Genomic DNA, 16,657 nt, shown 5'->3' on the forward strand with positions numbered 1-16,657 from the left:
CTAATAGAGCAGAGGGAAAAGTTGAAAGACCAATTGAACCAAACTCAAGTTGAAAAGGACAAGAAAGAAATCCAAACAATTTACTGGGAGGAAAACAGGCAAGTGAAAAAGAGTGCAAGAGAAACTTTATTGAGGAACTGACCTCAGAAGCAGAAACTGCAGCAGGACAAAGGAGCATGAAATGGCTCTATGAAATCACCAGAGCACTCTCGGGGAAAAACAAATATCCCCAGCTACCCAATAAAAGACGCTATTTCTGGAGATACAAACCAAAGAGCAAGATGGGCCGAACACTTCCAGGAAACACTCAATAGACCTGCACCAATTATGCCACCAGATACAGTAGAACATGAAAGTAACATACTCGGAAATAGCAAGAACTCGGAAATAGCGAGTAAAATCTAAATCCCCGTTTTTTTCTCTTATTTGGGTCAATAAAATTAGCATGCAAGTAGCGAGTATGAAAAAGAGGTCAACTCGGAAATAACGAGCATTTCCTGCCCCAGCCTAGGACTTCGAACGAAGTAAAGCAAAACAACAGACAAGGGCGATTTAAATATTTTTAGCCTAGCTTCTTTTCTTTTCTTATTTTTCGTTACGAGTAATATTACATCGTTGCCTAGTCGAGAGTACATAGTAGGCGAAACAAATTTGGGTGGGGTTGGGTGTGTGTGTTTGTGCGCGAGGTAAGCACTGGCAGCCAACATGTCAACATGCCTCACTTCGCAGCATCGGTCAGCGAGTCGCATTCGTTAACGAACGACACGATCAGCGAGAGAGGGGAGCGTGGAACCATCATTTCAGTGGGTCAGTGATTGAGTGATGCGTTTGCTTACCTCATCAAACATGCCTAGTGCATACAAACACTCGCACACACACATACATGAAATCTTGATGGAAATGGAAGGGGTGGATCAACTTCAACCTGTGGCCATCATTACGTAGTTAACGAAGGCCGTTCAACCCTACCCTCACCCCACTTTATCCACACACAGTCATTTGCACGCACAAACAAACACACACACACACACACACTGTCTTTCCATATTTTTGTACGGCCGAGTGACCTTTCCTGGCAACTCGGGAATAGCGAGAACTCGGAAATAGCGAGTAATCAGGAGTGGACCCGTCGAACTCGCTATTTCCGAGTTCTACTGTATTCCACCACAAATAGACCACCTTGATATCAACATCAACCCACCAACCAAAACAGAGATTGCCAAAGCCATAAAGATCCTCAAACAAGGCAAAGCAGCAGGGCTAGATGGAATTCCACCTGAATTACTGAAAGCAGACTTCCAGACATCAACTGACATGTTATACCCACTTCTGAACACAATCTGGGAACAAGAGAAAGTTCCAAAAGACTGGAAGATTGGCCACCTCGTTAAATTACCAAAAAAGGGGGGCTTATCATTATGTAACAACTGGAAGGGAATCATGCTACTGTCAATCCCAGGGAAAATTTTGACCAGAATCATTTTGGAATGCTTGAAGACTTCCCCTGACAAAAAACTCAGAGATGAACAAACAGGTATCCGACAAGATAGGTCATGTACGAACCAAATCGCGACTGATCATCGTACAGATCATCATCAAACAGTCCCTAGAGCGGCAATCTCCTCTATACTCTGTCTTTGTGGACTTCCAGAAAGCTTTTGATAGTGTGGACACAACACTATATGTCTTTCCAATAAAATGTGTGACCATCACCAAGCAGCTGAAAGAAGCTGCTACTTGCCAAGTTATACACGATGGAAATTCACAGAACCCTTCTCACACACATGCAAAGCAAAGCACTTGATATCGGCAGTGCTACAATAGCAATAATATAACTATTGCTATCAGTTCAGCTTAGATACATGTAGATAAGGGACTTTGTCGCATTGATCATCCCTCCAAATTATGGGTGGGATTCCTGACCTACATAGTGGGCAGGGAGGTACTTAGTGTGTCTCCTATACCCCTATATCTGTTATCCAACTTGCTTTCTGTCTCTGTCTTGGAATGAGATTACATGGTTTTGTTCTGACCCTAGCCGGATACCTTGGCTGAGAGGGAAACAGTCAAATGTGTAGTTAGTTTTGGGAGATGATATTTTTTCCTTGTAAATCATCTCTCTGTTATGCTATATATTATGTTTTGTTTACATATTATTATTATACATGATTTATAATCATTTGAGTGTGTTCCTTTTAGTGGGGACCTGTGCTTGTGACTGGATGAGACTTTTAGGTGATCTCAAACTAAGTACTTTGATAGTGTGCTCTTGGAATCTACATCTGTTTCCTATTAGAACCAATTCCCCTTTGTCGTACCTTTTCTTGGGTGCTTTAATTGTAATTCTAGAACTTATTGCTATCCCATTTTCTTCCTTTTTACTGGTGCTGATATGACCTTAATGTGTTGCAAGCGCCGTAAAACCTTTAAAAACAAAAACAAAACAAAACCTCCAAATTAAATGAAATAACCCATCTTACCTATTATTGGATGAGTTCAAGTGTCAATGTACCTATTGGCACCATTCATTAGCATCCCATCGCAGCACTTGTGTCAAAATCAGATCGTGTCAATCGTCATCATACCTAATTTCAACTCGATAACAATAACAACATTATAGATTCTCAAAATCAAAAAAGAAAGAGGCTGACTATCGGGACTAAAGTCTGCATCAGAGAAGAATGAGGCAACGATTGCCAAGATATGTTGATGCTTTAATATGATGTCCAGCACAGTCTTCACTATTTTGAATGATTATCGATTTATTTAAAGGGTCAAAATAAGATTATGTGGTTCTTTTCCTTGAAAATCGGTTATAACAAGAGTTGGAAATAACAGGAATTTATGCTTGGAACGGAGGTCCTGGTTATAGTTGAGCTCCATTGTACAATGATTATACCCCCCCCCCCCCCCCTTCTCACCCTCCTTTATCTTGAACTGCATCGAAAACGAGGTTAGCTTGGCACAGGTACGCAGCCGTTAGTCCCTTGTTTGGTACGCCTAATAAAAGAGATGGAATGAAGTTCCCTACTGCATGTGCTTTAGCAAGAAGAGAAAGCCAACGTTTTTTAATTACACTCTCAATGTGCAATGTCATTCATTACCTATGAATCTGGTATCTAATCTCTATCACTCCTCTTTATTTCCCTCTCGCCTCTCCTCTCACACCATCTTCCCACCTGTAATCACTTCTTTGATTTTATGTGACAGTAACAACCACAAGAGATCACTCCCTCAGTAGTCTCCCACTGGTACTAACAATGGTCAAACATGCTCCACGCACCCTCTCCCATCTACATACACACACACACACACACACAAAGATACACACACTTAACACCACAAGGGAAGCGATGGCATCTTTTGTTTCTGTTCCATACAAACTAAAGGTTAAAGAATTTTAACCACAAATACATAAGTGAATGTTCAAGATTTCCATATTAGACTCTGAAATTGCTAGGGATTATTTTTGTTGCCAGTACTATGAAAATAAAGGGATTAAAACAAGGAATTAGGGCTTTTTATAGGTTTTCATGATTTCAATGTTCTGAGGTTTCGAGCTTTTGACCACAACGGGTACATGTTGGATTGGTGGCTGGTCCCCACTGATGAGGATAGTGTGCCATGAGGGAGGTTCTCAACTGAAGCGGTTCATCAAAAATATATTGTCAATAAATCCTATGCAAATCTCCCTTCTCTTCTATATTTTTAGCATAAGATTGAAAAAATCAATTTGAAGAAGACAGCTGCAAGACCAATAAGTGGCATCAAGGCTTGTGATGAATGGAACGTTTACAGGTTCCCTGACTACCCAGGTATGTCTCTTGATGTTGATGTTATTTCCTCCTCGACAATCTTCATGTTGGCATTGCGGTTGGATTGATTTTGGGTTGATTTTCCTCCTGAAAACATTTTTATCATGCCACTTTACAAGATTAAATAAACTTCCTATTTTTTAAATTGAAACGAATGATATTTGATTTATCAATAACACTGAATTCATGCTCAATCTAATGAGACATAAAAATTAAATCATCTAAATTTGATCCTTTATGTTGAAAATTGTTAAGTTAATGTAGTTAACTTTTATCCAAAAGCTTAATCTAAAATGACTTACTGCATTTATAAGTTAGTATAAAATATGTGCATGTTTTGCAACGGATAGTATCTTTGACTTTATGCCAATTGTACTGCATGGGTAAGTAACAAGCACCAATCCTCAGCTTGCTCTCAACTCTCACAAGTGGCTCGGGGTCCCAATGCATGGCCCAGCCTCATCCCGGTAAATGCTTTTGCTGGTTGGCAACAGCTTCAAATGGTTTCACACTATTATGTTATGATGATCTATCCAGGAGCAAACTCATCGCTGCAATTGTGTACAGTCGCAACCCTGCCCAGAAGCTCTGTCCCAATGCAACCTTAAATTAGATGCTCTGCAGTTTCCGGCTCCTGACCGCAACGGGTATATGTTGGACAGGTGGCAAGCCCCTACTGATGAGGAGAGTGTGCCATGAGGTTCGCTGACCCCCTGTGTCTCCTCTTGCTGGTGGAGAAACCTGGCAACTTCTCCCCAAGTTTCAAGGAGTCAATGTCCCCGCCTCCGTGATGGATTGAATTCGTCCAAACAGACTTCCATCTCGTATATGCAGCTCTGTCTGAAATCATGGAAGCTACATACAAGGGTTGTCGGGACTTATTTCGGCTCAAAACAGGGGCACCATCCATTATGCGCTTTAGAGGGATCTCCCCATTTCCTCTCTTTTTGATCTTATTAAGCCAGTTATAATCATCTCCCGCCAGACATCAGTGGATTGCGCTTGATTATCACCCCAAGTTGTTCCTGCCAGCTTCTGCAGAAGACTGTTGGATTTCTCTATCTTCCAGGCAACTCCTTCGAGATGGACCCAATAGGTAAAGCTGCAGTCCAGCTTCAAGGTCTTTTTGCACCTTTTGATCTTTGCAAGTTTGAGCATTAACCCATCGCACCAGACCGTATTGCTGTCTGCTTTGTCTGGCACTGTTTGATATCCACTTTTTCAGATTTATATCTTACACTTACATCAGTGTCTCCTTCTTAATTTGTCAAAAGTGAAATGACTGAAGGGATACATTTTCTAATGTACACTTTTTCCCCAAATCTTACTCTTTTTTACAGGCAATATTACACTTTTCTTGAATGGAGTTTGCCAGACCTAATTTTTTTTAATTTTGCATTTTGAACAGGGTTTATTGTCATCCAGAACCCATTTCTTGATGGCTACCAGAAGTACTGGATCAGTCGATGTTTAAAGGATTTCTCCTCTGACAGAAGAAACTCTTCAAACTTGACAAACTTGGGACAATTTGAATATTATGATGTGTGGGAAGACTTTGTTTCAAGACAATGGTCAGTAATCCTACAGTTAACATATTTATTTTCATTTATTCTGTCATTCTCTTCAGAAACACATGGCTTGATTTTTTAAACTGATTTCATTTCTAATGGTAAACAATGAAGTGGGAGATTTTACACTTATACAGACGTGATTGGTGTATACAGATTTTTAAGGGGTCAGATGTGTTGCTAATTTAAGATGATATATAGCGATAATACAATAATGATTAAAATTGTCATTATAAAATGTTAAATACCATTATCAGACAATTTCTATGAACTGATAAGGTAATAAGTACCTATATTATTTTTTAAATTTAGCTCTCTTATGGCTGTGGTTATAAAAGAAATTTTTGTATCTGTTAGTTTTAGTTTGTATCCTTCAAAACGTCTCCCAGATTATATCAACTTAAACGATGTAGGGGTTTTTGAAGAGAGAAGCAAATGTCTAAAGTGTGACTAGTGATTAAAATTTGTTTTCTCATAAATTACGCCCTTCTGCCACGCCATCATTAGATCCAGTCGCCTAGGCATTCTATGAAGGAATATAAATAATCCATCAAACAAGATGTCTGATGTAAAGAGAAACGACTCATGTTGTCTAAAGTTGATTAGTGTTTATATTTACTCATTTATTTGTTTTTGTTGCTTTTGCTCCATAAAAGAAAAAAAAATTATTTGGCTGAGTCAGTCAGTGTATGAAGAAGAAGATGAGATTTCATTTCGTTGATGACATGTCAACCTCTGTTGTTGGTACATTTTTTGTGTGATTTATATGTGCATTTCTGCAATATTTGATCATGACAATATATCAGCAAGTATTGCGATTTTGAAAAGCAGTGCTCTCTCTTTTCAGTTCATCATTTGAAAAAGATGATCCTTTGAGGAAACTACGATGGGTCACTCTTGGCTATCATTATGGTTGGGATGTCAAGGTAAAATTGTTTATATTTCCACATCCAAGTAATTGATCTTATTACACTATTCAATAGCTTATAACCAGGACATTATTTAATCAAATTATTATGTTAGACACAGCGTACACAACGACAACAGTTTAGTTGAGACGGTATCCCGTTCCTGACACCTGCTGACCCGGTCACGGTGAGCGGTCAATCACCGAGAGGAATTTACCTAACGGAGATTGCCGTTTCACTCAATTTAACAATGTTTTGTTTTATTGTCTGTTAGACACCCATATTGAATGAGTTGAAATATCACTACTTGGTATGAAAGTTTATATTTTCTACTTTTACTGTGTGTTTTTTATTTTTTCATAGTATTACTAGATTTCTCAATATAAGTTATCAATGAACGGTAACAAATTACACAAAAAATATAGCGGGTGCAACATTTCAAAAATTAGAGAAAAAAAAAACGTTGCTATGGATTTGTCTGAATTTTATGTATTATAAAGACAAGATATATATTACTTCTCATATCCATACATACATAACAGCGTACATAAAATTTGGAAAAAGAAAAACCAAATACTTCACCCAATTTGGTGAAAGAAAGCGGGGGGGGGGGAGGGGGGCAGGAAAATTCTAACAAGCAGTTGAGCTAAGTTGAGGCCCAACACACAATGTCATTTAAAATTAAACATTAGCAAGATAATTCAAATTATGCAATTTAAAAAATTAACTCATCATTGAAAAAAATAAAAAATAAAAATATAATTAACAATAAAACCGCAGCGAAATATACGTTTCAAGAACAAGGCTAAAGAGGTAATATCATTATTACCTGACCTACCGCGGAAAAATAATCATTACAAAATAATGAAAACTGAAGAGTAAATGAAACTTACCTCATTTCGTAGTAAAACTTGTGCCTTGTGAATCACACCCAAAAAAATTTGAAGTTTATAGCAACGTTTTTTTAGAATCCTGAGGTAATTACAAGTAATTTTATTTAAATGTTATAGAAAAATAGGCGAATTTGAAACACGGCTTGTGGAATAAGTACTGGAGATATTGAAATAAAAATTGGACCGATGGAAAGAGTAGGTCTGCGAGAATTCTTTGCATTTTGGGTGGAATTGCATCGTCACGAAGATCGTGAGGTTAATTGGTACGGAAATCATCCATTGGTATCACCCAATGCACGTCAAATCTACGTTCTGGGAATTGATATCGGCTGACCGCTGTTGACCCCGGTTACCTGTCGGGTGGGGTTACTTCGGCGCTCGGAACAGCGGGAAACTAAACGGTCAGATTTATAGTGCAGTTTAGACGCCGTGTAGAATATTCATACTAAAAGGATGCCTAATATTAATAGGTGTCTTTTGCCATATAAAATTGAAATTTAGTTCCACACATACATGCTGAAGGGTTGAATGATGTACATTGAGCATGGTGCGCCATTGAAATGTTCCTATTTATTTAATGACAGACCCTTCATTTTTACCAAAGATTAATCATTGATTTATTCTATGGGTCATGCTTCTATACCTCATCAATATTAAATATAATTTAGATGAATAGAATCATTATCTTAGTTGAATTAATCTTCTTCAAGAAGAATTTGGGGTATTTAATGATCCTTGTTATTCATTCATTTAATAGGAATATTCTGAGGATCGTAAAGCAGAATTTCCAGCAGATGTTCAGTGCTTATCCCAGTATTTCTCTCATTGCCTTGGATTTGGTTCATTTAGAGCAGAAGCTGGCATTGTCAACTACTACCATTTGGATTCTACGCTTGGTGGTCACACAGATCATTCTGAGATAGATCATACAGCACCTCTTCTGTCTTTTAGGTAAGATGGATCATTTTTCTAAAACAATAAGATAGTCCGTTCTTGGTTTAAATCAATGAAGTCCATGAAGTCTCCTTAATTTTAAGTTTTATGGCACATATAATATCATATCATCAAAGTACCATTATTGATGGCAATCCAATTCCTATATAAATTTTCAAATATTTAATTTTTATAATCTATTAATGTCAATTTCATCATTCGTAGGATTTCCTCTGTGTGTGCTGATTTCTGTACAATAGGGTTCTGATTAGAAATTGATATTGGCAAGAATGACGGTTGGTAATTCAAAATTGTCTGAAGAGATCCAATTTTTGGTCAGATTAGACTTGTTAAAACGAACAATTGTTAATTCAAAGCGAATGATAAACCAAATAGAATTTGAAATGTTCAAAGGGGGAAGAACAATAATGTTGATCCAAGTCTGTGCTTGTATTACGATCTCTTGCCTTGCCTCGTCTGGTGTGAAACTGACCTCACAAGTAAAGGTGTAGGGGCGGAGCAAATGCCATGTATGAGCAATCAAAGGTGCATTCTTTTGTTAAAGGTTTTGAAACTTTTGATGTCTTGAGTTTAGAATGAATTAAGTCTTTTGTTGCTAGACCAGATCTTTGAAAACCACACAGTTTAACCAGTCCGTGATTTAATTATTTTTTAAGTCATGCACTCAGCTCAAGACTGAATGGTTGAAATGCTATATTATTCCAAATCAAGATGAAATCTTTCACTTTATGACAGAAAATAGGTACCTCAGAAATTATGGACAATCACTAGCTCCGTTGATTTTCTTTAACCCATTGCTGCCCGGGCATAATCTGAAAAAATGTCTCTCACTGACCATGCGAGGGGAGATAACTCTTCCAAATGTCATAGTACACTTCATTAAAAAATTAATTGCAAGAATGTGATGCATGCTAGAAACAAAATAAAAGCTGTTTTGGAAAGAAGAATGAATGGCCTTTAATTTGATGTATTGTTTTTGACTATTGATTCATATTTTGATTTGAAAAAAAAATTTTAAAGTGAAAAATATGTAATAATATTAAAACACATGAAACCCATTGTCAATGTCATCAAAATGCGCATCCAACTCAACCTCAATGTCTGATTCAGTGTCTGAATGAGTACTATCATCATCACTATCCATTAAAAAACGTTGATCACGCCCGAGAATTGAGTAATTCAAACGCCATTCCAGCAAAAAAAAAAAAAAAAAAAAAAGGACGTTACCACAACCGATTTGGTCGACAAACTTCAAAAAATCGCAGCAGACAAACGAATTGAGATAAAAACAATCGGGAAACGGCTAGTTTCGCTTTTACTCTTTCTCTACTTTCGTTTTTCAATTAAAAAGAAGTGGTTCTATACACATTTTTAATATACGGTTCAATGACACTGGGTACCTGGCGGGCGATATCGGGCGATCCGGACTTATGCAGATGTTTTCTGAGCGGGTGATTACGGGCGATTTGGGCGGCAATGGGTTAAATTTAAACATTATATCTATACCTAAAGAAAAATATGTCTTATTTGAAAGATAACTTTCCTTTATTTTTTTAATGGGTTTTTGCTGTTCAGTTTAAAATTCACTTATCTTGGAAACGGGTGTGAATTATTTTATATATATATATTTTTTTTTTATTTATTTAATTTTTTTTTAACATTGCGAATAATTATCTCCATATGATTTTGATGGATAACTAAAATAACCCTTTTTTTTTTTTCGTTCCAGTTTTGGACAAACTTGTGTTTTTCTTCTTGGAGGCCCCACCAAAGAGACAAAACCAATGGCCATCTATTTACGCAGTGGTGATGTTTGTGTCATGAGTAAAGAAGCTAGATTAGCCTACCATGCTGTACCTAAAATCCTCACACCTAAAGATGACGACTGTCTTCCATCTTGTATTTCCAATCCTATTTTGAACAATAAGGATATGCAAAGTCACAGACATGGAAACAGCATCGAAAATAAAACATACCTTATCGAATCCTCATCAAATTCTCAAAATGGTCAAGAATTAGAATACAATGAAAAATATAATAGCACATCAAATCATTCTAATTTATCATCACAAGACACAGCACATTGTCAAGAACAAAGTGAAAAATCATTTTCTATTTCTGAGGAGTATACTTTGCACATTGACAAGTTGAATAAAAGGATAGAAAGGGATGTTTCAGAATTGGATTGGAGGCCTTTTGACATTTTTCTTAGTGGATCTCGAATCAATATGAACTTGAGACAAGTACTTCCTCCAGGATGTGAAGCAGTTGAGCCTCAAATGGAAAAGAGTACTTATGAGGTTAAGTATTAATGCAGCTTAACTTTTGCTTTTACATTACTAATGTGATATCAAACAAATAAACATTTTTAAAAATTATTTTTTGTATGAATATTTTTCATTTGCTATTTTTAGTTACACTGTGGTGAGTTGAGATACCCTTAAGGTGCAAGAATGTTAGTTCCCTATAAAGCTGTAACCCGACACAGGAGCAGCGTTTTATTTGAGATAGCCAGTATGGAAACATGTATGTCGGATATTGAACAGAATTGTACAATTTGTACATATCAATGGTAAACGACTAAATGAAGCCTATAAACCCATAAAAAATTTAAATGCTTGATTTGCCAAAAGTTTTAAACAATTCATTGTGATACTCCAACTATTATACTACCTAGCCGCGAAAATTTTTTATTCTCTATTGTCTTCTGGCACTTTTCTACTCACTTCATATCTTGTTGTTACCAACATAAGTGCCTGCTCCACTCACTTTTCTGAATTAAAAATTCACCCCATACACCGGAGCATACTCAATGTCTCAATCGTTTCTATGTTATATGTTTGTGTTGAGAATATTGGCTTAACTGCTGGTCAAAAATTACTTCGCGATGGTGCTGTGCGAACGAATCGGCGGTCTCAAGAAGTGGGTGAGAGAGGGATCTAGAAATGACTTGGGTTTGAAACGAATATTTTTGTGTTCGTGGATAGCTCACACGGTAGAACCACGCTCTCACCTGCCAGGCGGAGTTGTCGTACCAATAAGGTCGCAGGTTCAAACCCCACCACCGCCGCGAAAAATTTTTATTCTCTATTGTCTTCTGGCACTTTTCTACTCACTTCATATCTTGTTGCTAGCCTTATAGTGTGTAACTCTCAAGTAGTCCTTCAGAGCCATTAGGTCCATGGAGCCAGGGCAAGAAATGGACAGTAACAATTGTTTGATAGCCTTTGGATAGGACACTGGTCTATCGCAAAGTACTTTCTGACAGATCTAACAGACCCAGCTACCCGATCATTGCTGGGGGGGGGGGGGGGGGGTCAGAAAAATTTCTTGACTGCACCAAGATTGATCTCAGTCTCTTTGATTATGAAGCGTATACTCTACGAACTGAGCTATCGGGACCCCTGTGTAATGCTCAAAGCACACCATTTTCCAAACTGTAGTTTGCTTTGTACTGATTCGAATAAAACACTCATGTTTTGATGTCTCGTTTATGACTCTGACCGGATGGGTTTTTCTGACCTCCCATGGTAGGCGGAGTGTACACTTTTGCTGTGTCTTCCTTCCCCTTATATCTGTTTTCCTTTTCCATGTTGCTCTCTGTTTTCATCAAGGATGGGGATCACTCAATTTCTTCCTGGTCCTGGCAGGATCCTTAGCTGAGCAGGAAGCAGTCAAATGTATATAGCATCTTTTTTTGAGAGAAGATGATTTCTGTTCCCTATTACCAGTTCCCTTTATATTGATTTTCCTTTTGTGCTTTTAATTTCTGATCTACAGCTTTTCCTCTATATTGTCTTCATCTTTACTTGGGCTAATGACCATATTGTGACGATCCCAAAAGATTTTGTTTTCTAAGGCATACATGCTTGCATTGCATTAGACACTGCAACCTGATATCTTGGTCTTCAATTGAATAGCATAGTGAGAAATAAATTTACAAACCAAGCAGAATTTTTTAGTTTTACCATGAGATGTGAGCGGTAAGGGATGACGTTATGACAAGAGACATCCTAGCGTGAAAGGGAGGGGACATGGGGGAAGATAAAAGAAACGATGGTTGCCTGATGATAATGTAAATAGGAGTGTCTCTTGCAGCATTGACACTGATTTCAGATAATTCCCTTATTCTATATTATATTTAATACAAACTGAATTATTTCAACTAAGAGAGCAGCAAGAGTAAAACCTTTTTGGCTTTAATTAAGCTATAATCACACAGCCGTTGCTTATCTTTTAATGAAAACTGTTAAATAAAAGTAAGATTGAATTATGACTTTGAAGGGTTAAATAGTATTCTCCCTTTTCTAACTCAGCTTTTAGTACATGTTGCTGTTTCCTTTATTTCTGATTGGCAATTGGTTTGAGAATTGGTTCGCTGCGTTTACTCCCATGCACACACAAAACGAGACAGCTAGGTCTCATTGCATTAATTTGTGTTGTGGCAGCAAACTGAATCGAACTGCTTGATACTCGCGATACCCTTATAAACCAATTCCCGACACAGCTGTAGTACCTTGGGCTGGAAATGGGGTGGTATATATATATACTTTGATATCGCATCCTTGTTCACGAGTGAAACTCTTTGTTTTTTACTGAGCCTGCCTGGCATCTTTAAATAAGGTAGGGAAATACAGTCTGCTTTGCGTATTGTTTTTCTGAAAGATGATTTGTGTGAAGCATCTCTATAGTCCGTTTCACAACCCGTGCGCACGCGTTGACGTGTATATCACAACCATCTGATGGATTTGATTGAAAATTGGCTCGAACAAGAGAATTGTCAGTGACATTAAAACTGTTTTTTTTTTCACCCGTTAAGGTCACGTACTTTGGGAATTTTCTTCTTTACGGTATATAATATAAAAAACGAAGGGTCTGGGATGAGTAAACAAATGGATGGTTTTCAATAAATTGTGATTACGATCACTGAATTCCCCACAGGCTTGACCAGGGGTTTGCTTTTCACGAGATTCATGTGCACTACTCAGTAACATTGCCACCCTGGGTTCAGAATGACAAAGTAAATTGTACACTTTGTGCACACTTGACATAAACAATTGTTACATTTTAATAGTTCAAAGCTCGAGGCGTAGCTGCCGATTAAGATTTCTACATTCATAAAAAAAAACTGATAACAATATGGATTAAACATGCAAATTTGTCACAATGAAGAAAATTTTCAAGTATATGTCCAGTGAGGCGAAGCGCGGAATTCTTTTTCATGGCATATGGCGAATAGCAATATTATTAATAGATTGCCCACAACCAGGGACTCAAAATGGAGAGGACAAATTAATAGTTACGTACATCATTTTGATTATGCACCTCTTGTATTTGAAAACTGTGGTTCCTTTGGAAGATTATACTGTACAAAAATTACACGGATGAAGAAGTTTAGATTCAGTGACATTTCACATTATCACATAACTTAATTCAAGAATGGCAAACATGTACCCAGCTCGATGGGTGACCAGTGGGTTTTGTGCGACCTTTATGAGTTGTCTTGTTCAACTGTCAGTCCTTTATGAGTTGTCTTGTTCAACTGTCAGTCGGGGATTATGTCTTTGTGTAAGGCATTTTTCCTTGTTCTATTCGGAGGACCCCCCAGTTTTTTGGGTTTTTTTTTTACATCAATGTCTTTGTCTAAAAAAACTTATAAGTACCTCACTGGCTGCTCGTGTGGACTTATATATTACATGTTCATTGTCCATCAGGGAAGAGATAAATTATAAACGCTGTGAATATTTTTCAACTGTTAAGTACTATTTAAGTGATATATATTGTTACACAATTTCAAACGCTATTTTAAACAACCCAAAATTATTTGTTAAGCTACGCCACTGAATGCAACTTTGTTGTAAATATTTTCCCCACGGGAGAGAGAATCAACACACCATTACTGTAAACATTTTAAAGTTTGAGTCATATTTTATTGCAAACGATGAAAAGATCAAAGGAATTCGGCATTTTGAGAAAACGTCTGGTCTATCGGTATTCAACATTTGTAATGTCACTTAAAATATAAGCCCGTATGCAAAAAATCAACACATTTCGTAACTTGAGAGGAATGTGCGATATTCCGTGCGAACGTTACTGGAACGGACTATAGTACATATATGTTATTATCAATGGATTGACTTTTATTTAGTAACAATTTGAATGTGTTTTTTAAAATGGGAATATTATGGTATCGGAGAGGACTTTTGAATAGTATTAGACTAGACGCTTGGAAAATTACTGTTGGGTATACTTCTGATCCTTAAAAGTAAAAATAAACAAAAATATTTGCGCTCTTATGTAGCGCAATATGAAAAAATGTGCTCAACGTGTTTTACATGGAGTACCAAGCCAGCTACAACACTTATGTCGGATAAGACATGATGTCTTTAAGGCACTATCACAATTTTTTTCTACATCTGTAATGGGCTAGGTACTCGTTTTACACTGGATTGTGGTGAGAGATTGTGAGAAAAGAGACTTTTCCATAGACTCAATTTTGTGTTGCGCCCATATTGGGACTCTAACCAAGGACCTACAGGTCAGAGGTCAAGTCTCATGTCACAAGACCACAAAGCTTCCATCGCTCTATCTTTGATATTAAGCACAAATTAGTGGCTCTGGAAAATATAATCTTTCTACAATCCTGTACTGTTTTTAGTGACACTGAATTCTTCTTCTTCTTCTTCTTCCTTCTTCTTCTTCTTCTTCTTCTTCTTCTTCTTCTTCTTCTTCTTCTTCTTCTTCTTCTTCTTCTTCTCGTGGAGAAGCAGTATGATAGTGTGCGCTTGGCTAAGAAGTTCACAACATTGTCATCCGGAAGTATAACGGACCAACACATGTGTAACCTTTTAAACGTTTAGTCTGGTCAATACAATTTAGTGAGAATTACTCATAAACGCGGATGGCAAGAAAAAATAAATAAAATAACAAAGAATTGAGTGACGTCAACTCTCTCTCTCTCTCTCTCTCTCTCTCTCTCTCTCTCTCTCTCTCTCTCTCTCTCTCTCTCTTCTCTCTCCTCTCTCTCTCTCTCTCTCTCTCTCTCTCTCCTCTCTCTCTCTCTCTCTCTCTCTCTATATATATATATATATATATATATATATATATATATATATATCTATGTGTGTGTGTGTGTGTGTGCCGTGTGTGTGTGTGTGTCGTTATTTCTTTATTTACATTCATTAATAAAGAATTTCATGTAATTATATTCCATCGAATATATGTTCTGCATCGGAATGTTTGCTCAAATTCCAAGTCAATCTGCAATCAAGATCCTTATCTAAATCCCGGAAAATTTCAATCAAGATCCTTATCTAAATCCCAAAAAGTAGATCCCGGCCGGACGTTGTTTGTACTATATAAGACCAACAATTTAATTGTCATTGAAGCTTTAGACAGACGTGACAAAGGCTTCACTAAATTGCAGCTGTGATTTATCTCCTTTGTCTTATCTATCTGTACCATAGCATCACTCTACGAATCTTGAATTGAATAATTCTCAATAGATTGTAATTAACGGTTAAATACAAATCAAACATTCAAAATGAGGATTGGACTTTTCTTTGTGCTAATCGTTGCTTGTTACACAGCAATGCCATCTACAGGTATGCACTGTTACTGTTATGTATGTAGTATGTACGTAGGTACTTTATATAGTAGTAATATATTTTGATTATGGGATTTATATATTCATTTATTTATTCATCCGTTCATTTTATTTATTTATTTATTTATCTATTTGTCACTTTTTTCTTTTCTTTGTAGCATTCAATAATTAGCTCACAGGGAGTACATCGCTCATTTTAAGAAAATGGCAAGCCTCACAACTGCTGTCAGTACATTCAATTTTGATATTGATGGTCCTATTAGTTCATCTTTGAAAAAAATGACACCAGGAGGTTATACCTAGTAAAATATATTCGGATATAAATAGATAAATGATTAAATGCTACGACTAATTTGATTCGCTGATTTTCCTGATGCCTTTCCTCTGGTTGACATAAAAATACGCCCACAACCTAACACACACACACACACACACACACACACACACACACACACACACCTTTTATCAATGACATTATAAAAAATATCAATTTGTTAAATATAATATTCCCTCCGCCATGAGGCAGATGCTAAGTAAAAAAAACGATCTTAACATTACGTACTTAGTATGTATAATACGATCTTTTTTAATTGGAAGGGCTGGGATATTAATTTCATGATTTTAAGATAAATACTCACCAGTTCTGCCAACCAGATCAATCGTACCGTATTCCCAAGTATGTGTAACCTTAAACGTTTATAGCCTTGGAACTAATTACCTGACTGACGGTCTAAGAACAATAACAAAGAGTTAAATTACGTTATCTTCATTAATTAGGTATATGGGAGTGAGGAAGAGAGATGACCAAGAAGATAAAAGCCTCCCTATCATCATTGCATTTTTTTTCTTGAACAAGAAACTTAGCCCCTATTACTCACTTTTCCTCGTTGATCTGCGTCTGACGCCTGAGTTT

At 36.9% G+C, this 16,657-nt stretch overlaps 1 protein-coding gene across 1 annotated transcript in view; it reads left to right on the plus strand.

Moving 5' to 3' along the window:
* LOC144980950 (nucleic acid dioxygenase ALKBH1-like) overlaps window positions 1-16,657 on the plus strand; it is a 33,355-nt gene that overhangs the window by 12,748 nt on the left and 3,950 nt on the right. Inside the window, exons 3-7 of the mRNA XM_078928941.1 lie at window positions 3,713-3,815; window positions 5,224-5,386; window positions 6,231-6,309; window positions 7,942-8,135; window positions 9,868-10,438. Coding sequence (XP_078785067.1) covers window positions 3,713-3,815; window positions 5,224-5,386; window positions 6,231-6,309; window positions 7,942-8,135; window positions 9,868-10,438 — 1,110 coding nt within the window. The remainder of the gene's footprint in view (window positions 1-3,712; window positions 3,816-5,223; window positions 5,387-6,230; window positions 6,310-7,941; window positions 8,136-9,867; window positions 10,439-16,657) is intronic.

Source organism: Berghia stephanieae, chromosome 1 (assembly GCF_034508935.2).
Source record: "Berghia stephanieae isolate SIO BIC M18660-M18661 chromosome 1, UCSD_Bste_1.3, whole genome shotgun sequence".
Lineage (NCBI taxonomy): Eukaryota > Metazoa > Mollusca > Gastropoda > Nudibranchia > Aeolidiidae > Berghia > Berghia stephanieae.